Source organism: Monomorium pharaonis, chromosome 8 (genome assembly GCF_013373865.1).
Source record: "Monomorium pharaonis isolate MP-MQ-018 chromosome 8, ASM1337386v2, whole genome shotgun sequence".
NCBI classification, from domain to species: Eukaryota; Metazoa; Arthropoda; class Insecta; order Hymenoptera; family Formicidae; genus Monomorium; species Monomorium pharaonis.
In genome coordinates this window covers 7,544,959-7,570,919 of record NC_050474.1, presented here as the reverse complement: position 1 = coordinate 7,570,919, position 25,961 = coordinate 7,544,959, and the positions used below count along the sequence as shown (strand labels likewise).

General features: G+C 35.4%; 1 protein-coding gene across 25 annotated transcripts in view; it reads right to left on the bottom strand.

The window, feature by feature from the left end:
- LOC105835668 (ankyrin-3) overlaps nt 1-25,961 on the bottom strand; it is a 111,065-nt gene that overhangs the window by 46,489 nt on the left and 38,615 nt on the right. For 22 of the 25 annotated variants that reach the window (XR_004964263.1, XR_004964264.1, XR_004964261.1 and 19 more), the window contains exons 9-20: nt 25,595-25,891; nt 25,251-25,448; nt 24,997-25,143; nt 23,899-24,048; nt 23,618-23,758; nt 23,395-23,550; nt 23,213-23,311; nt 22,584-22,781; nt 22,318-22,501; nt 19,946-20,050; nt 2,697-2,825; nt 2,164-2,269 (exon numbers count right to left, since the gene is read on the bottom strand). Coding sequence is in view for 21 of the 25 variants with exons in the window: in XM_036290586.1 (XP_036146479.1) it covers nt 2,164-2,269; nt 2,697-2,825; nt 19,946-20,050; nt 22,318-22,501; nt 22,584-22,781; nt 23,213-23,311; nt 23,395-23,550; nt 23,618-23,758; nt 23,899-24,048; nt 24,997-25,143; nt 25,251-25,448; nt 25,595-25,891 (1,910 nt within the window). In the remaining 4 variants the exon portion in view is untranslated. Of the gene's footprint in view, nt 1-2,163; nt 2,270-2,696; nt 2,826-10,689; nt 11,331-15,129; nt 18,335-19,945; nt 20,051-22,317; nt 22,502-22,583; nt 22,782-23,212; nt 23,312-23,394; nt 23,551-23,617; nt 23,759-23,898; nt 24,049-24,996; nt 25,144-25,250; nt 25,449-25,594; nt 25,892-25,961 lie in introns of those variants that run through there. The other 3 variants (XM_036290593.1, XM_036290597.1, XM_036290599.1) reach the window with 3 other exon arrangements.

Below are 25,961 nucleotides of genomic sequence, written 5' to 3'. Positions count from 1 at the left end.
ATGTAAAATGTGTGTATAATTATGTATTCATTTTCACTCAAATTCACAAAGTAAATAATTTGATTTGTTTTTAATTTAATAATTTTTCAAATATTATTATTTTACAACTATTCCATCATTTTCTTTATTAAGAATTTTATTAACAATTAATAAATCCTCTCGATTAAGGAGATTAGCAATAAAATGACAAAAGTGAACAAAATAATCGATCACTGTATTGTTTTTTATAATTATATAAAACACACCCTATTTTTTACCACAATTAGAAATTAAGATAATAAAAAGAACATCAGTAATTTACTGGCCAATTCATTTATAGGGTTAATCACAGCAGGAAACTTTCACTAACACACAACGTGTCATACTATAATACACATTATTATTGTTTCGTAGTACCAATACAGCGACAATTGCGATATGTACACCGGAGAACAAGGCCGCGTAATATCGTTGGATTGCATTTCAAATATTAGATAACAATATTTATTCCATCTAAAGTGATTTACAATAGAGAAAGATTGCTGCGTGTAAAACTGAGCAAAATTTTGATACTTAATCAATCAAGAAAATATCTTCTTATACATTTATTACAATTAAAAATTTTACAAGACAATTGCACTGTTGAAAAAATTACTTTTTCTTTCTCTGCGAAATGTCATGGTATATATTCTAAATATTTTTTTCCGCTGAACATACCGTTGTCGATTTAAATTTGCACTTCAGGATTTTGAATAAATTAAATTATTAGAAAATAGGCTAAAATTAATGATTTTCATCATTTTGTTATGGCAAGGAAGCTAATTGTTTCTAAATAAAGTCAACAGCGTCTAAAAAGTATTCAAAAGCGTCTAAATAAATTTTATAGTTCATAAATGTACAACTTTTTTTCATAAAATTATGATTATTTAAATATTTTTTTACACTTTCTAAGAATCGATAATACAACAAACCAAATATATAGTTAAATATATTCCTCTAAGGTAACAAAGAAGATAATAAGTGCTATCGTTACAAATCCAAAAAATAAACATTTCAACAAACTTACCTACACATAGACACATAGATAAATAAACGAGTATAGAATTGCTTGTAATGCGCTTTGAAGTCAATAAGTCTGCCATTTTAAACTTTGTTTATTAGTGTGTATACTCAAAACATGTGTACTGAACTATTTATAACAGCTAAATTTAAATTATTCATTATTTGCTATCATGTATTTAAGTATATATTTGTTTTTCTTGTACTGTAGATTATACTAAAAGTTTAAATTCACAAATAATCATAATTTTATGAAAATACATTATATGATTCATAAATTAATACTCATTCAAAGCTCTTGAATAATGATTTTTCCATTAATTTTATTGAAAATAAGTTCTTTTTTATCATAAAAAATATTAAAAATACGTTAATACTAAAATATGCCATCTTTTACTAATTTCATGCCAATTTCTCAAAAACCTGATGTTTACACAAATGTTGACAACGGTAACATGTTTAGGATAAAAAATTCTTTGCTGTTATATATTATGACACTTCGGAGAGAATTTTGATGTTGAATAATGTTATTATATAGTTCGATGAGAATATTAAAGTCTGATTTCTAAAATCTCTTTTAAATCTTTAAAATTAAAGAGAAAAAATATTTTCAAATTTTATTTATAATTAAGATTAATGGCGGCAGTTTCTGCAGAGCAATAATATAATCGTTCAAAGTTTATTTGTTATAATATATATATAATTTTTTATTGTATGTACATAAACATATATATATATATATATATATATATATATATATATGCAAAACACTTCTCACTGTTGAATAAATCCAAATCCGTAAATATTAAATCATTAACAAAATGCGTTTTTGCAAATTTTGAGCATGTCGTAATGTTATCATTTCAATATTAGAAACGCTTATCACGGCACACCATGCAATTGTAATTTAATCTTGCTTATTAATGTTTTCTATATCTTAATTATTAATAAAAGGAGATAATATTTGCTTTATGATTGAATCAGGAGCTTATACCGCGGTATTTAAACAAAATTTCGAAATAGATCGTGTGATCATTAATAATGAAACTTTATCACTTTATATCCTTTTCTAATAAAGAAAGTTAAAGTAAGATAGATAAAAGTAGACATGTAATATATACATACCCGACATGCACAGGATGCCTATTGATGTCTACATTGTCTGGTTTAAGATTGGCTGCGTTTGTACGTTGATAATGTTCTTTCGTAATCATCTCTGTTATGGTTGGCGCTAGAAAACACATTGCCATGCACGTTAAACTTATTTTCCGAGGATGACCTAATCTGATTAACGCGATGTGCAGAGTAATCGAACGTTCGGTTCTGCGATATACGTCTCAGAATATTAAATGCTATAGAACAGTTACTATTTCACGTTTTCTCGTAACCTATCAAAATAACAAAATTATCAAATTATATACTATCCAAAATATTGTATAAACAATCGATTATAATTATACAGGCATACGGAATCGCTTAAAAATAATATCGCAAGATATGAGAATGCAGAAGAAATTTCAAATTTGATTTTAATTACCATAAATAATTATATGATGGATTAACGCGAAAGACTTGAAAGCGCAGGTAACGACTTGACGATGTTACTCCGACTGATACATGACGAAGCGCGTGAAGACGCAATTGACATGTTTACTTACCTCCGGAATGTCGATTATCTCTCTCGTCGTCCGTCACGTTCACGCGCATCGAGTCATCCCCCATGGACTTCATGTCGTCAACAGTCATGTATCGATACTGCTGTTGGTCGCTGAGCATTGGATCTTCACCTGCGGTAAATATTAGGCTCAATAAAGTAAACGGACGTGGATACGCGATTCGCGCAAGAGCGAATGAGACTCGTATTTTGGAATACCGCCAAGTTTGAATGAGCTGTACGATATGTGAAAAAGTATATTCGCGGATATATTCTTTGCTAAAGAATATACAAGTGAGAATGTGAGTTATATGAGCCTGCAAATAAAAAAAGAAAACCATCGCCAAGTACATCGTTGCATCAAGCTAAAAAGAAGCGAGATCTGTTGTATCTTGGTGTTTCTGTAAGGGAAATGCACAGGTGGCTTGTCGAATGATTTTGAGTTTTTGCTAAATAAATGAAAATTGTGTTCGAGATCCGTTGGAAGGGGATTTAGTTTTATTAATTCTTGTACGGGATAGAAACATATCATAGACACAGAAAAATTGCATTCTCTTGCTTAGAAACGTTTTTACCTTTTAGCTTTTTTTAAAGTAACGGTTATTCTTGCAAAGAATATCTTCTTAATGAATAGCTTTTTTTTAGTTTTTAAAACTAATTTAATTTTTTAACTCTCGATTGTCACACTGAGTACTATGTACCCACGCATCAATTTTGAAGTCACCACATAAATTTTTAACTTAAAATATTTAAAATTAAAAAAGATATAATGTTTTTGTAAAAACAGATTTTTTTCTGAAATTACAATTTTCAAGATTTTTCTTAACATAAAGATTTTCAAATTTTAACGTTATAATAATCAAATAATACTCTAAAAAAATTAATCCCCAATTTGTTTAGTCATTATATTTCTGATAAAACAGTGACCGTTTGAAAATTGATATGGGTACGCTGTATCCAGTGTGACAACGATGCGACTGCAGATAAATGTAACAACCGAGGATTCACATTCATTATTTACTCGAAACAAGTAATATTTACTTAAAACAAACTTCTATACACAAAAAATATATATATTTGGATTAAATAAATATTTATGTTTCAATAATTCGCAAATTTATATCTGCAAATCTGTCGTAAGTTCAATTTTAAATTTATTCAAAAAATTTTGAAATCCTAATAATTTAATAATTCAATTAAGAATATTAAGTTAAAATAAAAATTCAATTTACTTACTTTGATTTTTCTTCAATTCAATTTCATAATATATATATATATATATATTCTTCAATCTCTCTCTCTCTTTCTCAAATTCTTTATTCAAGTATATGATAATAAGTTTTCTAAAATTAATGACACAAGTATATTTTAAGACTATTATCAAGAAAATATTCTTTATTGACGATAATCGTTATTTACGTTACTTATTAAAAGAAAAAAGTAAATTGAATAATCGCTTTTCTTAACAGTAAAATATTTTTGTGTGCAATCACGACGGATTAAATGTATATCGGGCGGTATGTTCTTAAATTATTTCGACAATCCTCGAGTGTTTTAAATCGCAGACACCACTCGTCGATTCGAATAGAAAACAGATCTACTACAAAGTCGCATTGGTTTCTTTTAATCTTGTAGAGAATTCTGAGCCACATACAGTGTTGCTTTCACTTCAACCCCGTCAACCTTCAATCGTACGATAAAAATTATCGCTATTGTAAAACGATCTGTTTCTTGAACAAGATATTCATAACTACAATGGATCAAGTCTATAATTTATATATTCTGCTTTAAACATTTAATGATACGAAAGAAAGAGATTCAATTAAGTTGAAATAAATTCTTTAATAATGATGTTCCACGAGCAACACAATTAATTATTATCGTATATTTACATGTAATTATTTAATAATACTATATATTAATTAGACGATGTATAGATGTATAGAAGCATTTATTTAAAAAACAATTATTATTAATATCTTTATACTATTTCCCCAATAAAATTATACCTAAAGTGGAACGAATTTTTCTTTTCGCTGACTCTAGGTTCAAAACGCTTTCCGTATCAAATACTTCTTTGAATTTTTCTATATTAAACAAACGTTTCCTTTCTGACTTCAGCTAATTTTACTCGAAGAAATTTGGAAGGTTTATCGCAATACCACGCACTAACGGCGGGGTATCGTGAAATCACGTCATACCTTCTGTCAATTGGGGTCACGGTTGGATACATCTCGCACTCAAGAGACACGCATAAACGAGCGTAATTCGGTGGGACGTCGACTGGGACGTGTACGAATCGTATCACATTTTTCACGCGACTGAAAGCTGCTCGCATTACGATCCCGCGTTATCAGATATTCCAAGAATGTAGGCCATGATTATCTAATGAACGGTCAGCCTACAAAGAAGGCTGAATTCGCCTCCCACGACGTCTTTCTTCTGCTCTGTACCGTTACCGTGATTTACAAATTAACTTCGCGCGGCTTCACTGCAAAACCAAGTGTGTAATATAAGTGTGTAAGTGTGTAAAATTACACACTTATATGTGTAAAATTACACATTTATGTGTGTAATTCAGTTTTCTGTGTAACAATAACACACTATGCTGTATAAAGATAATGAATTTACACATTTGACCGTGTAGCAGTACACGTTTCCATATTTGAATGTGAAAACATGTACCTCCAAATAATTCAAATGTACACGCAAAATATAACTTTACACATTTAAATCTTGTTACACATGAGTTTCACGTGTAACTAGCCAAACCAAGTGTGTATATAAGTGTGTAAGTGTGTAAAATTATTATATATGTATATATACGTTTATATTACATTTAGAAAAGAGATATTTTATAAATTCAACATGTTTATGATTAATGAACAATATTAATGAACACATAATTAAACATAAAAACATAGAAAAAATCTTTTTTAATTTTTTGATCCGCTGTATACTATCGAGCATAGTAATTTTTTATATAAAATTTTCTCCGTGCACGGAGAAAAAAAATTATGAAAAAGTTACCGTGCTTGACATTATAAACCGAGTGCAAACGTCAAATGTCAATTTAGTGGTAAGAAAATAAAAGAAAAATTACTATTTGTTATGCATAATTTCAACTAGATTAATTAAAAAAAAAATCAGGATAAACTTTCTAATTTAGTAATATATAGAGAAGGTGATAATATGGCCATCCATTTATATTTTATTTAATAACTTCGTTGATAATTAATCAATGTTTTGAGTTGAAATTTTACGATTATATTCATCAAAGTGTTGCTCATTAGATTTTTATTTCAAAGTAGCAAAATATTTATTATATTATATATTATTAATAAAAATGTAACAATACTGCATAATGGGCCGAAGAGAAATAGAGAGAATAATGTGGCCACTTATTTATATAAAATAAGTTGGCATATCAAAACAGGTGATTTTTATTCACGTTTCATGGAAGTTAAATAAAAATAACTTTAAATTTACAGAGCCTTATTCATATAAAGAATTTTAAAAAATTAACAGCCTTAAATTAAGTCTTTAATCGATTTATCAAGGAACTTTATCGATATGGAGATCTCGAAAAAAAGTGACCATATTACTAACACACTTAGATGGCTATATTGACAACATCCTATATCATCGTTTAATTTTGTATAACTCGAAATATATACAGCCGAATAAAGAGTTAAATAATAAGAAAGTACTCAAGTGTACATACATTTAGGTGATAATGCAGTTAAGTTTAAAAAGAATGAGGAAGTATGTGTAATTAAATGTTAAAATGTACCTTAAAAAATTGTCGAAATTCTTAAAAGTAAAAATGCCTTATAACAAATGTTGACTGTTATATTTTGTCATACACTGGAACCCCGTGTTAGCGGACTGTTCGGGGCTTTAGTCCGCTAACGCGGGGTTATCTCCTATTGCTTGGTTTCACTCCCACTCCGTGAAATACGCGACTGCATTGCTCATTGCTATCCCCCACACACGCTACTCATGTGGGCCGAGTGCATATGGAGGGGATAGTTTCCGCTAACGCGGAGTACGCTAACGCGGGGTTCCAGTGTATTAGCATTGTTATATAATAGTAGGCTACTAAACAAATAACATCATAAATAATTACTAGAATTCGTCAGCTAATAACGGAGATAACATGGGTAACCATATTGTCCGCACTGACCATATTACCACTTTTTCCTCTATAAAAAATTTTTTACTTGATTGTGGCAAAAAATTAATAGCTCATAATTAAATATAAAATTTAATCCTCATGTATTAATACGTATCTGTAAACATTAAGTGTTTATAGATCATCACAAAAAAATGTCGACGGTGGTTTACGATTGGATGGGTGATCGTTTTTTTGATCGCAGAAATTAAGCAATGCTAGATGTGTAACTGGGGTTTGTATTAAATTGGAAAATTTTTTTTTATATAGTGGTCACACAAAAAAATTTACCGTAGCGTAATGAGGTTTTTTATATAAACATTTAAATATATGATTTAATGTATACAAACGTGTAAAAATACGCATTAAAGCGTGTAAAATTATACAAAAATCTGTGTAATTTTGCACAGATAAACCGTGTAAAAAATATACACATACAAATGCGTAAAAAGTGACTACATGAGTTTACACACTTAAGTGTGTAAAAACTACACACTTGGGTTTGCAATGTTAGCGCTAATCGAAATCGTTTCGTGCACGAAAAAACTGTTGCCATGCAATCGTTAAATTATTTAACGAACATATTTTTTTCATTGAATATTATTTCAATAAACGTATATTTGTTCATCTTAGGTATCCCGTGAGAATTATTATTATCTCTCTAAATAGAATTGCTTATGACTAATGCGAAAATCTTGAAAACAAAGATGATTATTAAATGATCAACACGCACGAGAGGTAAACACTGTTACAACAGTGTTGATAGTAATGTAACTATGAAAAATTTTACCATAAATTATGATAATTTCAAATACTAATGTAGCAAAACATCAAGATACGTATGTTAAAAATAAAATAAGTATTCCTGTCTAGTAAATGTAGTTACAACGAATACAACTATTTTTTTTATTTACTTATTATTTATATCGTGATAATAATAGCTTTAATTTGCACGATTAAAACCGTAAATATAATTGCCATTAACAATAACTATAAATTAATACTTAAATTATGGTCATTATGCAACCATTTTTTTCTCTCCGTGTTTTATAACTCATAAAAACATAGTATAATATTAAAAATATTTTTTTAATACCGATATATAATTAAAAAAATTTTTTTAATATTACAAAAATATATAATAATACAAAAGAGATCAAGAGTAAGTTAATAACAATTAAACAAAATTTTTTTTTCGAAAATTAATGTAACTTTTCAAATTCCAATGAAGCTTTTTAAGTTGATCCAAGTTTTTCGTTGGGTATCATTGTTTTTCGGTGGAATGCAACGAATCTGACGCGAATATCTTTGGCACGCCGAGGTCTGCGATCTTCGAGGACACTCCTGATCTACATTTCACGACTTCGGCCCAGTTTCTAAGAAGATCTGGCCCAGCTCTGCTGTACACCCCATTCCCTTATGGTTCGCCCATAAAATGACGTCACGAGCTATCCGCGGAACTTGTTGTCCGTTAATATCTAAAATTAATGTAAACATTCGAAACGACGATATCGCACGTCGTAGGGAACTGTAACGTAGAAGCGCTAATTTTAACGATGTTCAAGGACACGGTAGCCAAAGAGCCGTGGCGATTTCATTTCTCTCCCTTCTTTTTCGTGCGCTCTCTCTCTCTCTCTCTCTCTCTTTATCTCTCTTTCTTAAAAAGCCATCGTTTCTATCTAAGCGCGACCTCATAGGCAGTGACCTATATCTTCCGCGGCAAATTACGCTAGCAAAATGGCAAACTATACAATAATCGTGTCGAATCTCATTGAGTGCAGTTAATAAACGTTGACGCGCGACGTCATGCACGAGAATAGTACTGCTAATCGCAATCAGAGAGAGAAAGAGAGAGAGAGACAGCCGCACGGCGACTAATCGGATTGGCGCGCCGCTCGTAAAACTGGCGATGAAAGATTCAACGGTGCACGTTCAGGGACGAAGGAAGTCAAGGCGTACCGGAAAGGCCTTCTCCTTCGCTCGCGTAACGCCGACCTTTTTATTTATACGGCGTAATCGTATCGCGCGCGCCGCAAAATCACGTAATTTTGATACGTCACGCGACGTTCGAGATACGTTCGTTTCAACGATCGTGTCGGTTTCGGTCGCCAAAATCGCGAGGTTCACGACGCGAGGAGATACGGAAAGCTCTTTCCGGCGCGTATCCTCTACCGAAATTATCGATCTGTCGTATCGCTTGCCTTGATCCGCGCGTATCGACGATGTTGCGCAAAAAAACAAATGAACTTTGGAAATCTTGCGAAATAAGTCGCCGTATCGGAATTCTAGAAGTTTCTCGTGCGAGAGAAATTTTATTTGATCAATCCTGATAAATTTGGGCAAGACTGCAGTTCCGACGGATCAATTCCCCTCTCACATAACAGCATGTAATATAACAGCAATGTCACGGCAATATTACTTTTCTACAGCAATATATAGTGAGAAATATAACATGAGTATTGATGGGCATTACTAAGCTATCACATATAAAAGACATATCACAAAACAATTATACAAAAAAGTGATATATCACAGTTGTATTGCTGTAATATTTATATAATATTGTGATTATTTAAATCACTTTGTAATAATATTTTTATATTACAAATATATTGCAATTATGTTATTTTATAATTTACTTTTATCTCGCCCAATTTTGGGGTTTTAAAAGGCATCATTCGAGACATGGCTGGGAAATCTCACAATACTGTGTTTCATTCTCGTAGTTTTCTTTAAATCGCGAGAAATGGAACGCCGTATATATCTACCGCGTACTGCTCTGTCATATTATAATATTCGTACACTGAGAAAAATATCGTTGATATTCAATCCAATATGTTATAGTAACAAACAAATATCGGACATATCCATTTCTCATCAGATAATTATGATCCGACAATATATTTACCGATAGTTTTATCGATAACAAAATTTATGCAATTTATGTAATTTGAAACATTACCACAATATATTGATATTACTGTAACACAGCTGACATATTATTACGTGCCGTGTAGGTTCGCTATCGCGTTATTCGTCTCCGTGGTCCGAGAAACAAGAAGCGCGAGAAAAATGCGGAAGCGACGGGATCTTACGCAACGCTCAACCGTCAAACGCGTTATCTTTCTTCGTCGCGCGGCTCCGTCGCGTCGTCGTCGGAAATGAAAACGACGCGCGTTTGTTAACGCGCGTGTGCGCGGCCGTCAACGGGGATGAGATATGCCGCGGACGGCGTTTGTTATTCGTTCACGAGGCCGGCCGACCCAGTTGTTACGCGGTGGCGGTAATTAACCCGGCTTAACGATACGACGCAACTTTATCGCGGCCGTATATTCCAGCTGCACGCGTACACGGGCGCTAAAAATATTCTATTCGGTCGGAAGAGCCGAAAGCCGTGCGCAAGTTCGTTCTTACGTCGTCGAACGGGTGCGCTCCTCTTCCGACGCGAGTTCCGGCGCCCTTGATCAGATGCGGCGGCGGCGCCGCCGTCGCCGTCGTCGACGCGCGTTATCATCACTCACACCCCCTCCCCCTCCCTCCCTCCGCGTGTCACTGACGGGGAGGGAAAGGGCTCGCTCTGCTCGCTTCATTGTCACGTCCGCGCACGTATGTAGTAACCGTAAACCGTATCGTAACAGTAGTAGTGGCGCATTACCAGGTCACGTTCCTCGGGTCCGCTCTACTAAACGCGACATGACACTCGGGGGGGGGGGGGGGGGAGCCGGAATCACGATTCATGACGTCCGTATTCGGAGTCCGGGGCTCTTCCGGCTCTTCTCGCGCGGCCACGAAGGCGATCATGAGCGATCACGGACGATCGTACCTGATCCCGTTGCGCGATAACAATGCGTGTCCGTTCTCTATAATCCTCCTTCCCTCTCCTTCCCGCGGCTACGTCCTCACGAGCGAACGGACGGACGGACGATGCGCGTTCGTTTTCCGCGGATGCAACGCGTGGCACTGAACGCGCGCGGCGTGAGCCAGCGAAACGCGCGCGCTGCATGCGAATTATGTTTTTATTCGAGTCCCGCGCGAGTCTGCTGGCGATACCTCGCGATACGAAGCTGAGTCTTAGACAGCAACCGCTTGGCGCATTCGTTGATTCGTTCAGTTTGCGGCGATCGCGCGAATTGCCCGTAAATCACACACCTTGGGACACGCTGATAGTAGCGGAGAGATGATAAAGTGTCTTTTTATCTGCCGATTAACTCTACATTATCTGCGCGGTAATAGCCATTCAAATTCGGACACGAGAACCACACCGCGAGCGCGCTATGATTCTCAAGAAAAACGCAGACACGTAATCTGCAAACAATGCGGCATTCAAATTCATTCGATCGAGCGTTGAGTGCTAATTAGCGCTACAAATAATATAATTCCCACGTCGGGATCGTTCGTAATTCCTGTTTTTTCTCGCGCAGCCGTAAAATTATTTCGCACAAATGCCTCTGTACCTCGTGTATCGCGCAAAAGTACACGGGAACCCGAACAACAGTACCATTCAGTGCTAAATGCGCGCCGAGAGCGTCCCTCGAAATCAGGGACGATTCCGCGGTTCGCGGTGCTCTACAAAATTACGACGCAAAATTACGACGGAGCGTAAGCAGTAACATCAAATTGTAGCTTTCACGATAAAAATATAATCGAGACACTCAAAGAGATAATAAATTAGTAAATTGAAAGATCAATGATAGGTTCTCTTCGAAACCCTACAAAATTTCGCTCTTTCTCTTCACGTAAAAAAAAAATTATATTCTTATGCTAAAAAAAGCAATTATTCAATTTATTACCTTTGTTTTTCTTCCTTTAAGTAACTATTATCTTTACAAAGAATATTTTTTTTAATAATAATCTTAAAGTATACAAGTTGTTTGGTAAAGATTTATGCAATCTTTGTAAACAGGTAGAACGCATTAAACTGAACAGAAAAGTCCTCTACCATTTTGCAATTTTCGCAATAGTTAATAAGTTGTTGATTACACAGGCACACAAAAAAGTGGTTGGTTCGGCGGATCAAACTAATTAATCCTTATGTATTTTGACTCGCTGAATTCAAATCCAAGGTCTGAATTGCTGAATTGGCTTATTTTTTCCTAATTTAAAAAAAAAAACACCACTTTTTTTGTGTACCTGTGTAATCAATAACTCATTAACTATTGCGAAAATGGAAAAACGGTAAAGGACTTTTCTGTTCAGTTTAATGCGCTCTACCTGTTTATAAAAATTGCATAACTCTTTACAAACACCCTGTATAAGTTTATTCTAAGCATCAAATATTTCTTCAAAATATATTCTAAATTTTACTAATTTAATATTTCGATCTATAGAATATCAAGTTAAAATGAAAAGTTTCATTTTGTTCGATTATTCTAATTTTTCTTTGATACAATTTGATAATATTTTTCACAAGAGTATAAATTTTTTTGAGATAATTATTAAGGTAAGATCGTGATTTGTATAACATAATTCAAATCGTGAAATGCCAATAGATAATCACAGCAAAATTTTAGTGAATGCTTCTTATGTGATTTTTAAATACAACTTCGAAAACAAGGCCGCGTTAGGTTTGTTGAGACGTCAACACGCTTAAAGTGTTTAACTTTATGCTAATGTTTAACTCGACATGTGATGTAAGCCGAATAAAGTATTAAAAAGAAACATTCAAAGTGTGCATATATTCATGTAACGATACGCTTAAGTTTTAAAAGAACGAGGAAATGTGTAATTCAACGCTAAAATGTGCCTTAAAATAGTTTCAAAATGTAAAAATGCCTTATAAGAAATGCCAATTGTATATTGATATATTCGTGCCACTGCGTAACTGCGGGCTACTGAACAACGCTTGCATAAATATAATTACTAAAATTTCTCATCTAATAGCAGAAATACTACAAGTGACCATGATATCTATATTAATGTCATTTTTTTTCTCCACATTTTAAGACAATTACCAAGAATATTTTTTATTAAAAATAACCACAAATAATCAAAGATACTTATTAAACAAAAAAAGTAAATTGACTAATCGCTTCTTAGCAATGGAATTGATATTCTTCTACAAATCCAGTTTTTCTTTTAGTTCCGTTTTTTGCAGTCTTATACCGCGAGAATCTTTTTATACTTTTTATCTCAGAGTAAAGAAATAAGTTTGTTTGTTTTTTCCTCGATCAACTCGAGTCGTAAAGTCGCAATTTTCGCGCGATGAAATAGAATCGGAGCCCTCGGGAGCAAAAATACCACTCCGGTGGCCGTAAGTTGCGACCCGAATACCGCTACGCGATATTTGCTTACGCGCTATGCCCGAGGATATCCGTCATTCACTACACGGCCACGACGCGCCCCCGATTCTGGACAATGGGCCACAGAGCATGGGCATTTAGCTTTCATTAACACTCTCGACCTTATGAAAACACGGTCGCGTGGCGACACGGCGCGGTCTGTTATCACTTCGTAAGCACTGATTATCACATAATAGTAACATCGATAAATACACAATGAAGAGTAACATAATTAACGTGTCGAACATGTGTTATGCTTCCTATAGGACGAGAATGTTTCGATATTGCAAGATTTATAAACGCGCATTTTAGCACTTTTAGTTATCCGTTCGATTCTGAAATTATTCCGCGTACATCCGATTTTTTATGTCGTACATAAATATTTACGTATTATAATTCGCGTTTTTGTATTGCTACTTAAATGTAGATTGCTTAATTCTTTACTGAAATAAATTATTATTTAAAGAAATAAAAATTCTTTTTTATTAAATAAAATTTTGAAAACTCAGTTATTATTATTTTTTTTTAAATAAAATAAAAGCTTCTACGTGTTAAGATCATTTAATAAAAAATATCGTGAGATAACTTCCCTTCGAACCAATAATTTTTAATGCAGTTCCTCCAAGATATATACTTCTCATTAACATGCAGTTAAATATTTTAAGAGATTCAATATATCTAAAGTTATATAAATGCGATGAGAAAAAAAGTGCATCGTACTAAGTGCAGTTTAGAAAATTACATCAGCATTAATAATTAGTATCTCGAGTGATGTAAACTTGATGACGTAAAACTCTAGAATACTCTAGATTCAGCAAGCTAGATAATGTTTAATTGCAAAGAATGTGTTATGAACAAAGACTCGTGGGAAGTCAGAACTTAACATTCATTAACGTTCTTATGAAAACCGAATCGCGCGGTACGATACACGTTATCGTTTTATAAGTTATCGGTTATCGGAGAACTCTCTAAATTGTAATCAGTGTATTTTTACTAATTTGTAGTGGTATACTTATAACTGTGATAATTAGTGAGTATTCACGGACTTTTAGTAATTTTTACTTCAGAATTAGTGTATAATCACTGAAAGATCAGTGTATTTATTTCACTGATTGACAAGTTATAAGTATACCACTGAAATCAGTGTATTTTTACTGATTTCAGTGATTTTTCACTGATTGTAATTTAGAAAGAAAATTTAGCAAAGTTTGCCGCTTCGCAAAGAAATTTTTACATCATCTTTGCAAGTCACAATTACGCCAATTTTTAATTTGCACAATGACTATACAAGTGAATTGCTAATTCGCATTAGTCAAAGCTATGTAATGGGGTTTGAAAGCTCAAAGTTTCCTTTTGATGAGCTACTGTACCTAAATTTATTTATATTTTCTGCAAAAAAAAATATACTTTACTAATATACGTATTTACTTAAAACTTCTACTCTGTGTGTGTGTGTGTGTGTGTGTGTGTGTGTGTGTGTGTGTGCTATTAATTTTTTATTTAAATATCGATTAAGGGGAAGAGAGTTATAATAAATGTATTTATTATAACAAATACTCCGTGTATTGTAGAAATGTATTGTAGAAAACTTTCTGGATTCTGACTTGAGAGACCTAGTAAAAAAATTTGTGGGCTTTGATTAGAAAATTTATAAAGAATCAAATTAAAGCGTAACGTAAATCCAAACAGTTTCCAGCCCTCTTTTTTGAAACATATTTTCAAGTTTTTATTTTATCGTTGGCAATAAGTATCGTAATATTGTTACCGCAGTGGCGTTAAAAATTATTACAAGTTTGTTACAAGATTCTACATTACGATTATCCGAGTAAAATAATGGCGTTTAATCCTAACCGGTGAAAGAAGAGAAGAAATTCGTCTGTTTCGCGCGATTTCCGCTCGCTCGCGCTCCGAGCGATCGGATCGCAAGGGTTGCATATGCGAAAACAACCGCGGCGGCGTAAAAGCAACAGATGCACGATATTTACATAATACGTCACTGTTCCTGTTGCCACACCCGCATGGACAGCCGCACATGAATTTCTTTTTCTTCGCTCTTCCCTTGGCCATGTTCGCGTCTCGATGCGCTTTCCCTGTTTTTCTCTCTCTCTCTCTTTCCCTCACGTAGAACTTCGCTGTGCCGCGTCTCCCTCTTGGAGGAAACGTTCCGTATCCTCCCGAGCGTCGTTAGCGCACTGATGCACTATCGCGACGCGCCGTTCCGACAGCCCGTCCGGAACTTCGCGTGCAACGCGTGCACTCGATATGCAGGTGGCATGGAACGAAACGCAGCGACCCGTTATATTTTTCACGAGGCGGGATTCTTTTTTCACCGCGCACCGGCGAGTCGCGACTCGGTAACGCGTTATATCGGCGCGCTCTTTTCCTTCTTCTTCTTCTTCTTCTTCTTTTCTTCCTTTCCTTTCTTCGGGAAAGCGTCTTCGACCGGCTTCTTATCCCGCGACGGCCGATCTGCTTATCAACCGGCCAGGACCTGGCCTCACTTTGAATATTACACACTGTCGATGGGGACACGCGGCCCTAAGCATCCACTCCATTAGATCCAATTCGTTTAATTGCGTTAAGCACCGGCGCGCGTTGAATACTTCCTCTATTTGCGCGCGCGCGCGCGCGTGACGGTGGCGTCGACGGGGGGTCAGGAACAGCGACTGTGCTCGGGGAAGATTGATACAGGTTCGACCGGCACAACTCGCTCGCTAGAAACGTGACCTCATTCCGTGAATCACCAATTTTATAATAGTAGCTGCCTTTGAGCTTTTCCCGCCACTTTATTCATCATCGCGCGCCGCCGAGAGAAGGATCCTACGCATGCACGCGAGGCGGGGGAGCGTGGTTTCGCCAGTGATTCGCGTCATCAAATAGCGTAGCGGCGCCGCAATTAGCGGATAAAGCCAATTTGTAACGTATCGCGACGGCGTTACTTGGGTCAAAGTTTGCCGTGCGGAGGGAGAGAGGGAGGAAAGAAAGATAAAGTCTCTCTCTCTCTCTATTCGCCGTATTTTTTTCACGACTGATGTCCCTTCTCACAAGGTGACGGGACTGACGGCAATAAAAAAGTGAAGCAATTTCGGAAACGTAATCCGCTTCCTCGTTTCCGCCGATCGCGATCGAGCCCCCGTTGCATGGTGGAGATGCGCCCGACGCTGGACGCGATGTCGTTCACGCGTGGCGGGACACGCGTGGGCGTCGACGCGTGCGTGAGTGCGTTACAATTCGCACGCTTTATTTCTTCTCTGTTCTTCCTCCTAATTGGCGCCGAGCGCGCGCGCGCGCGCGCGCGAGTCTGACGTTATATAAATACGAGAATTATTTCGGTCCACGAAGCCGTGTGTTTGGCGGCACGCCAGGGGTTGGACTGACTGCACTAATAACGCGGCTGTGCGCGATACGCACGTCGGCGATTGCATAACAGGTAGCCAAAGTGGAGGGTGGTACTCGGTGTGTTATAGGTACAACTGCGACGCCGATGACGACGACGGCGGCGACGTCGAAGCGCGCTCCGGTCGACCGGTATAACAAACGATCGCGCGGCTCGTTATTATGTAAATTACATTTGGTGGCCGCACGCCCTGTTCCCCCGTCGCTCTTATAACGTACTTTCAAGTTGCATCGAACAGAGAATCCCATCGTCCTGCGGAGTTAAATTCGCCCGACTCTCCCACTCCAGAGTCCGGGAACGGTTCGGTGCAATCACTTTTTGACACTTTTGACACGTACAAGTGTGCGCGCTTGCGTGGAGAGCTAAGAAAGTCGGGGAGAATGAGCGCTAAATTGAGCATTGATCTCACGCGAGAAAAGATAGAAACGTACATACGTAAGACTAAACGTAGAAAATTTTTCGAAATCCAAGATCCAATCTGGATTTCTCCAAACGGTTTCCTATATTACGATTCTACCTCTGATGTCTGAGCACTCCAACGCGTCTGCCTTGACAGATTTTCGTACTTTTTATTATTATTTAGCTCCCCTATCGTGCCTTTCGTAATTTTTTATTTACAGCAACAGATATTTCTATACGTTAACTCGCATTCTTCGAGCCATTCGTTCCAGTGACAGCAAGAGCGGTCGCTTCGGTTCCTTCGGTTGTTTGTCGAACAAAGCTGCAGCGAAGGAATGCCGTCCGTTTATTATGCGCGAGGTAATGATAACGATCGCATCGGTAATGTACGCTTATTTACCTCTTTTTTTTTTTTAGATGTAAGATCGCGTCAATTGCGCCGGGAACGCCGCAACAACTGAAACCGCACGTAACGCGTTGATGTCTACGCGATCCCGTGCGGTATTCCTTAGAAAGATTACGTAACAACGTCAGAACTGTATCACAGATATCCTGGATTATGTCAGAATTCTGAAGATTATCTACGTTTAAATCCGATCTTCTAGGTCTACGGGAAAAATCTCAGTACGCGATGAATATAATGCACTAGTGCACTAGTGCATTGTACAAGTGCGTTCTAAACCTTCTGTGTTACAGCGATAACGTTAGAATCGACTGAATCACGTGTGTCTTACGTTCGCTTCAGATTTCACGTAAAATAATAAAATATAATGATTATTATATATACATATATACTAAACGACGTCTTTTCTCAATAGAGAAATTTTAATTTCGTTTAAGAGATACCCAATTAAAAGTCACAATATATAATTGGGATGTTTAGAATAAAACTTGGTACGCTGGCAGTGTAATTTGGTGTGTCGTCGAACTGCTATCATTAAAAATAAAAGATTCGTAAGGGAGAAAAAGAGAGGATGAGGTAAACACAAGGAGTATGAACGTAGAAACAATAAATGTGTGACAGAAATAACGGGCGAGGGATAGTTGTGTCTGTGCGTGTCTCTGTATGCAAATCTGATGTATGAAAGTTCGATTAGGTACGAAATGTACTCGTGAGAGTGGAGCGTGATCCGAGATGCGGATGTATGAACGCCGCCGGCGAAATAATAACGATGACGACAACGACGATGATCGATGCTACTCTCGATGCTACTACGTTGTATGCCGCTATGTCACGATGCTCTAATCGTCAAAATTAACGAGAAGCAGCTGCTCCCACATAGAAAACATTCTGGGATCTAATTGGGACCCGATCCGATTTCCCAAGAATCATTGACTCCGCCAAAAAAAATCTATGAAGATTCAGATCAGAAGCATAATATTTTATATAAACGCAATCCTAAATTAAATAAAACGGAAAGTCTGAAAAGAAGATCTCGCTTGCTCTTTCCGGTGTTTCTTTAAACTTTTTTCTGATTTTTATTTTATTGTTAGTAATAAATGTTCAAATAATATAGTATCATTGCAAAAAAGTTTAATTTTTTCAAATTATGCTAATTATTTGTTATAAAGAAAATTTTAAGCAAATAAAGGCAACAAATAAAATATATATATATATATATATAGAAATATATATATACTTATAAAATAAGTAAAACTTTCAAATTGTTCTCAAATGCAAAAATATATTCCGTAAACTAAAACAAAATGCAAGATATTATGTTAAATATTAAAAAATTTTAAAAAGAACATTTATCTTATTTTTATTACATTAATAAAAACGTAATAATATTTTAGAGAACTGTTATTTATATTAATACTTAATTATTATCCCTACTAATTACTTAAAAATCTTTACTAATTACTGTATAATAATTTTTTCTTTTGTATTATTTTTTAAATTATATTTTACATATATCTAGCTATAATTTTTAATACTAATCAAACTACTAATTTGTAACTAGTAACGTAACTCTATTTAAATTTTAAAGTAATAATAAATAATAAAATATTATTGCAGACATTTTTTTCTATTCTCTATACAGAAACAATTTTTTCATAAATTAATTCTGAAAAATTTATAGTATTTAACTATATTAAAATATAAAATGCGTAATAAATATTAACAACTTGCCTGTTTCGTTATGTTTTCTTAAAAGAAAAGGTGACAAGAGACATAGTTATTATCAAAAATGGAATATTGGATGAGTGTTCTACTACGAGGCTATGTCTGAATTCACGTGGTTGTAAATTCTGTCTATTGTGTTAGGTTTAGGTTCTAATTTCTTAGATGCTAGTTTTCGAATTACTTATATTGCGAAAATTTTAATTACTACAAAATACGAAACAGTATTATAAAAACTACTCATTTGACAGAAGACACTTTCTGATTTGCATTCATGTTCTCAAAGTTTTATTTTTAGTTAGCTTATTTTTAATTTTATTTTTAGTTCTTGTTTAAGAAATATAGTCTAAAAAAATAGTATCGCGGTGTTGATGACTTTATTTTCTCTAATAAAATTTGTAGTAAATTTTGCGGTAGAATATAATAAAAAATTCTCTCTGTGTATTGATTTCTATACTTTATATAAAAACAATTTCACAAAAGTATCAGATTTTATCCATGAAAAAAAGAGATGCAAATCCTCGCAATTCTAGGTAAAAAAAAACTCGTATTCAGGACAAAAATGGATTTTCCAATTGATACCACAATACTGCAACAGATATCGATATTCCTATTTCAATCAAATTCACGTAGGCATTCTGATCGGAATCTACATCCGAGAGATTTTGAAAAATTTCTATGCGGGATGGTCACGTTGACGAGAAAACGACAATTAACAATGACGTTTCGTCTCGCGAACACGTCGTTTTCTGCGACAGTGCTGGCATATGTATACATAATGTATAATCTATGGTATATACATATTTGCCGCGGTGGCGTTCCGCGTTGGAACGCATGAAGACAGAGAGAGTGTAACAGAAACAGAGTACAGACAACTTACGGGTATAGGTCATTTGGCCCTGGTAGTAAGAAGGAAGGTACACGTGTTGCGCGTGCGGAGGCTGCCCGTACACATTCATGGCTGCCGTGCCGATTTCATCACCACCTACATACATTGTACACGCCGTCGAGGTAAGGTCATGGTTTCATCAGAACGCTAATTTCGCACCATATACACTTTGTTTGCTTTTTTTTTCTTTTTTCTAAGTTTCGCTCTTTATCACTGGGTTGTTTAAAATAAAATTTAAAGGAACTAACCACCGCAGCTACGTAGGAGTCGGGAACGAGCGTGTGACGCGGGTTTCTGGCTTGTTCAACAAGCGTGCCGAATAACTCTAAGTTACGAACCGGCGTGAAGTACAGCCTCTGTTCTTCGTCAGACGCACAAATACGTGCGTCTTTTTCTACGCGCTCGATTACAGAAAATTCCAATGGAAGCGGGGACATTTAAATGTCCTATTGTCGGAAATAAACTCTGCCGCGCTAGGGCAATTAAAACTTCAAATCGGAAAATTTCTTCGTCTATTTCTTTAAGTCACTGTAATACATCATTATACTAATAGACGAATTTTAAATTTAATACGTGATTTAAGATCTTATAATATCAAGGTATTGTTAGGTAATTCCGAATTCTGTTCTTGGAAACACGTGATTTGTATTTTATTTTTAAACGTTTACGTATCAGGATGTTTACTCGAATTGTATAAAAGAATTTCCTGAGAATTCCCAGATCTTTCAGGATTTTTATTTTAAATTCTTGAAAAGATTAGAGAATTTTTTAATGTAGTTTTATATAAACTAAACACATAATGATCTGCCCGCAATATATAAATTCATAATAATTTATCGAAAATAGGAAAACAGACTTCAAAAGATAATTAAATATTTAATAATGTAGCTCATTAAAGTACAGAATTAAAAAATATAAATAAACACACAACGTGTTAACTTCAAAATTTAACAACAACCTATTGTTTTTTGTCATTAATTTTTTAAATAAAAATTTAAGAATCAGACGAGAGTGTACATAAATGCGTATGCCATTTATTACTAATGAATATTTTGCATATTCTTAAAAAAAAAAAGATTAAAGAACTAATTTTGTCAGAAAAAGAGATACTTAAATTTAAAATTTTTTTAATTTTTTTGAGTAACAAAATACTATAAATCTCATAATTTTCAAAAATAACAAAGAAAATCTATGAAAATTCCAGGTTTTCTTAGTTTTTTTCTGATAGTAAGCACCCTGATGTATGCACGCGATCAGTTTTATAATCATTTATTAATTTCGATACAAGGATATAATGTACAACAACCCAGTGAATATTAGCTAAGTGCATGCTTTTGCAAAATAACATAAACACAATGATAAAGCAAATAATAATTTTATTTAGCATTTTAATATCGACTTTATAATTTTAATAGACAGAGCTAAGAATCTAGATCTTTGATGCAGCTAATTTTTTTCTTAAAACTCGCGATTTTTTCTATTTATCTCGACTATCTCATACAGTTGTTGTGGTCGTGTGAATCGGGTAAGATTGGGAAATATCAATTTCTATCGGGAAATAAAGTTTCACATGCCAATAGTGCTCGCGTCATGCATTATACGCGGACATGCGGAAAAATTTTGTGTTTTCAGATCTCTATCGCTAAGTCAATGCTTTTATCTATTCTTTGCATTATTGGACGAGTATTTACCTGTTGACACGCTTATGAATACTTATACTCCTACTTTTAATCATTTTTCCTAATTCTCTAATATTACTTATAATTTTTATAATTCTCCTCCATGCAATAATTCGATAATTATGGATTTTCTTTCCTAATGTGCAATTATTGTATCTACCGAAGAACTTCACCTTTGTTTTGAGATCTATCTTATTTTACCTATATCATACGCGAGAATATGCTGCAATAACATGTCGCTTATTCGTAGGTAGATACATTTGGAAAGATATATTGTAAAAACTAGAGCCTTGAAGAGTAGAAAAGTTTGTTAAATGCTATCGTCTCTATGCGCGTTATTAGCTTAAGCAAAAGCGTTGTTTTATCAATTTTTATTTTCTTTGACATATATTTCTATTTTATGCCAATGCTAAAATTCTAATATGCAAGGCAAAATAATTATGCTAAGCAATAAGCTGTCAAAACAGATTTAAAATAGATTCACAAAACCTATTGCGATATTAGAAACAAGCTGCTTCTGAAATAACTGCAATATTATTAATATCTTTTGTATACACATTAGTTAAATTTTTTCTCTAAGTCTGTTTCGTTCCAATATCGCAAACTTTCATCAATAAATTATTCAGCAAATAGAGATAGTAAGCAGCAAAAAGATAATAAATGGTTCCATGATTAAATACTCACCGCCCTCGTCCTCGCTGTCACTCATAAATGTCTCTTGCATGGATTCGGGTGCCTGAACTCTGTATTTTTCTTCAATGGTGACGGTGTGAGTTGTTGTGATGACAGTCTCTGTTACAACTTTCAGCGTTTCAATGACACTTATGTAGCCGAGTTTTTGTGCAATATCCAGAGCAGTCTGTCCATTCTATAAAAAATAAAGTACATTAAATGTGATTATAACTTTTGACGTATAGAAATTATGTAGAAAACAATAAAATAAAACTTACGTTAGTTACAGCATTCGGTTTAGCTTTACTTTCCAATAACAGATTAATAACGAGCGTGTGTCCTTGTTGCGCAGCTTGATGGAGAGGAGTGTAGCCAGCATTGGTGCTGCTGTCAACGGCAGCACCAGATCTTAGAAGGAATCGTACCATAGCTCCCTGACCAAAGTGAGACGCCATATGTAATGGCGTGTATCCAGCCTGAAGAAAATACGATAAAACTTAAAACCTTTTATTGAATGATATGTTTGGTGGATAAATATGTTTATTAAACAACTGGATTAAATTTTATATAATTTCATGTGTCATTTTACTATTTAATCCAATGCGTCTTATTTGTAGCGATGCTTTAAGACAAACAGCAGTCACACTACTGCCCTGTGTCATGTAAATAGGTATTATTTCAAAGTTATCAATGGACATATACAGCAATGAACAATCACTTGTGAAGATTACATCATCTGTGGTAATTTAATTATGTATAAAGCGCTAACATATACTATAACTGAAGACACAATCATATTTGTGTTGATATTATTATAATCAGAACAAATACTTATTTTTAATTACTTAAATGACTTCGACAAGTTTATAAATATACGAAAGTTAAAAAAGCTTATCAATTGCATTACCTTAGTTTTAGCATCGATCTGAGCACCATTCTTCACAAGAATGCAAGCGACGTTCACTTTATCTTCTTGTGCGCATAAATGTAGGGGCGTAAGACCATTCTGTAAAGTGTAAAAATAAATATAACGTAAAATTTTATAAATATAAGTTAGTTGAAAATACATCGTGTTTCTTTTTTATCTACCTTCGCTTTGTGATTTGTGTCTGCTTTATGCTCGATAAGAAGGGTTGACATATCAGTGTGGCCTTCTTGTGCGCTCAAATGTAACGGCGTAAAACCAGCCTTTGATTCTGCATTAGCTTTCGCTCCGTATTCTAGCAAAGTAGTTGCAATGTCCATCTATCAAAAACAAGAATGATGTTATTAGCCGTCATAAATATTTTTAACAATTAAAGTGTGGTCGTACCTGATTTTTGCGTGCAGCGATATGCAATGGTGTGTGGCCATTTTTAGCCATGGCATGTGGCGAAGCTCCTTTATCAAGTAAAAGTAAAGCCACGTTTTGATGATCGTAATGAGAGGCCACATGAAGAGGCGTTACTCCGTTCTGCAAGTAATGGATAACAAGTATTTATCAATATGTTACAATAATATAAAATAATATGTAGCATAATTCGTATAAGTTAATTAAATTTGCTATTAATTTTATCTTTAAATTTGTTAAACTTATTTTTAAAAAATGCTTACCTTTCCTTGAGCGTCAACAGGCGCATTCTTTTGTAGTAACAATCGGGCTACGTTCATATTGCCGTACTTGGCCGCTAAATGCAAGGGAGTAAATCCTTTCTTGGTCGTTGCGGTAAGCGAGGCGTTATTTTCTAATAAAACGGATGCAACCTGTGTACAATCACAAAAACATGCTATAAAAGAAATCTATTTCTTGGATTAATGTGTTACGCGCGCCGCTCGGTATACTTCTCAACCGCGAGTCAACTGTCCGAGTCAGCAGCAGCGATCAGCTGTCAAGATCCGGGCAATCGAAATAAACAAGTAGTTGAAGAAAGACCGCGCGCTAATTCAGACCTGTGTTTGACAACTTTGTACTTAATTCAGAATAGAGGCTTTCGGTTCGTTTAGAGAAGTAAAAGTATGTCTTCTTTTTTTCCGTGGTTGCGCTCGCAATATTTTGAGGGCTCGTCCAGGATATGGATCCTGCTGAACGCGCGCAAGTTCGTGTCTCTCGGATTTTCACGTCAAGAGTTGGAAACGCGAAGGTGGAATTTAGGAACGCTACTAGTCAAAAGGAAAGTTAAAGACTGTCTTTCTCACGGTTTTTGACCGTGGTATTCCCGTGGGACTTGGGGTGAATGTCGAGGCAGAGAAGCTTTAAGAGCGTTGGGTCCACGGAAGTTATTCCTCCCCCGATCCCGAAAAAAGAAGAAAGAAGCGCATAAGACTCGGCGTTTAGAAGAAAAAAGCCCTCAAGGTTCAAAAAAGGAGAAGAGCACGAGCAGCGGAAAGTTGGAAATGGGCGCGGGAATCTCCATGTGGGAGCCTACTCAGCTCTATGAGAGAGGGTGCCTGAAGAAATCCTGCTAGAAGGCGTGCTTGGGTAACCCGCTGCAGCAGCCCCGGGAGAGCAGAAAATCGTCCTGGGTCAATTGTCAAAAGCCGAGCAACCGAAATAAACAAGTTAAAGAAAGTCCGCGCATCAGTTCGAACGTGTGTTTGACAACTCTGTACTTAATTCGGAATAAAGGCTTTCGGTTCGTTTAGAGAAGTAAAAGTGTGTTTTCTTTTCTTCCGCGGTTGTACGCAACAATATGTAACATTTTATAATCTTACCTCCTCTTGGCCTTCTTTAGCAGCGATATGAAGCGGTGTATATAAATCTTTCGTTGTAGCATCTACGCCCGCACCATGCTGCAGCAATAACATCACAATATCGACGTTACCTAGGCGAGAAGCGACATGAAGCGGTGTCTGTTCCTCCTGCAAACAATTCAAATTTCTTTATATATATCCGTACTTTTAACAAATTTTTTTTCGGCGATAAAAATTACTTATATTGATTATTATTAATTAAACACGCTACTTACTCTTGCTCTAGCATCGACTTGGGCACCGTTTCTAAGAAGTATCCTAATAATATCAGTTTGGTGCGCCCTGGCAGCTAAGTGTAACGGCGTTTCGCCTCTCACTGTCGGTATATCGGGACTAGCTTCGTGTTGCAATAAGTAAATCACGATATTCATACATCCCATAAAACTCGCTACATGCAATGGAGTTAATCCGGACTGTAAAAAAAATATACACGATATTGTTAATTTTTGTATATTTGCAATCACGTATTCTCGTGAACGTTAGAAGTAACTGCGTAACGTAGCAAATAACATAAAGTTATTATGAATAACATGAGAAGGGGAATTTGAAAATGTCATACCTCAGTCGTAGCTTCGATGCTTGCTTTGTGCTTTAGGAGGAGTTCGACGACCTTAATACGATTCTTCTTGCACGCGATATGAAGAGGGGTAAATCCATTGAGCGCTCGCGCGTTGGGATCGGCGTTTCTATCAAGAAGTAGCTTGGCTACGCGTACGTGGCCGCAGTGCGCAGCCACATGTAGCGCAGTCAAATAGTCCACCGTGACTTCGTCCACGGGTGCACGGTGATATAACAAAATTCTCGCGGCGTCAACGTGATCCCCTTGAGAAGCCATGTGTAACGGGGCAAGACCATTCTGTCAACAAAAACCAAGTGGTAATTAATCTTAGTAAGCCAGAAACTTTTTGTCGGTGAAACCGCACGCA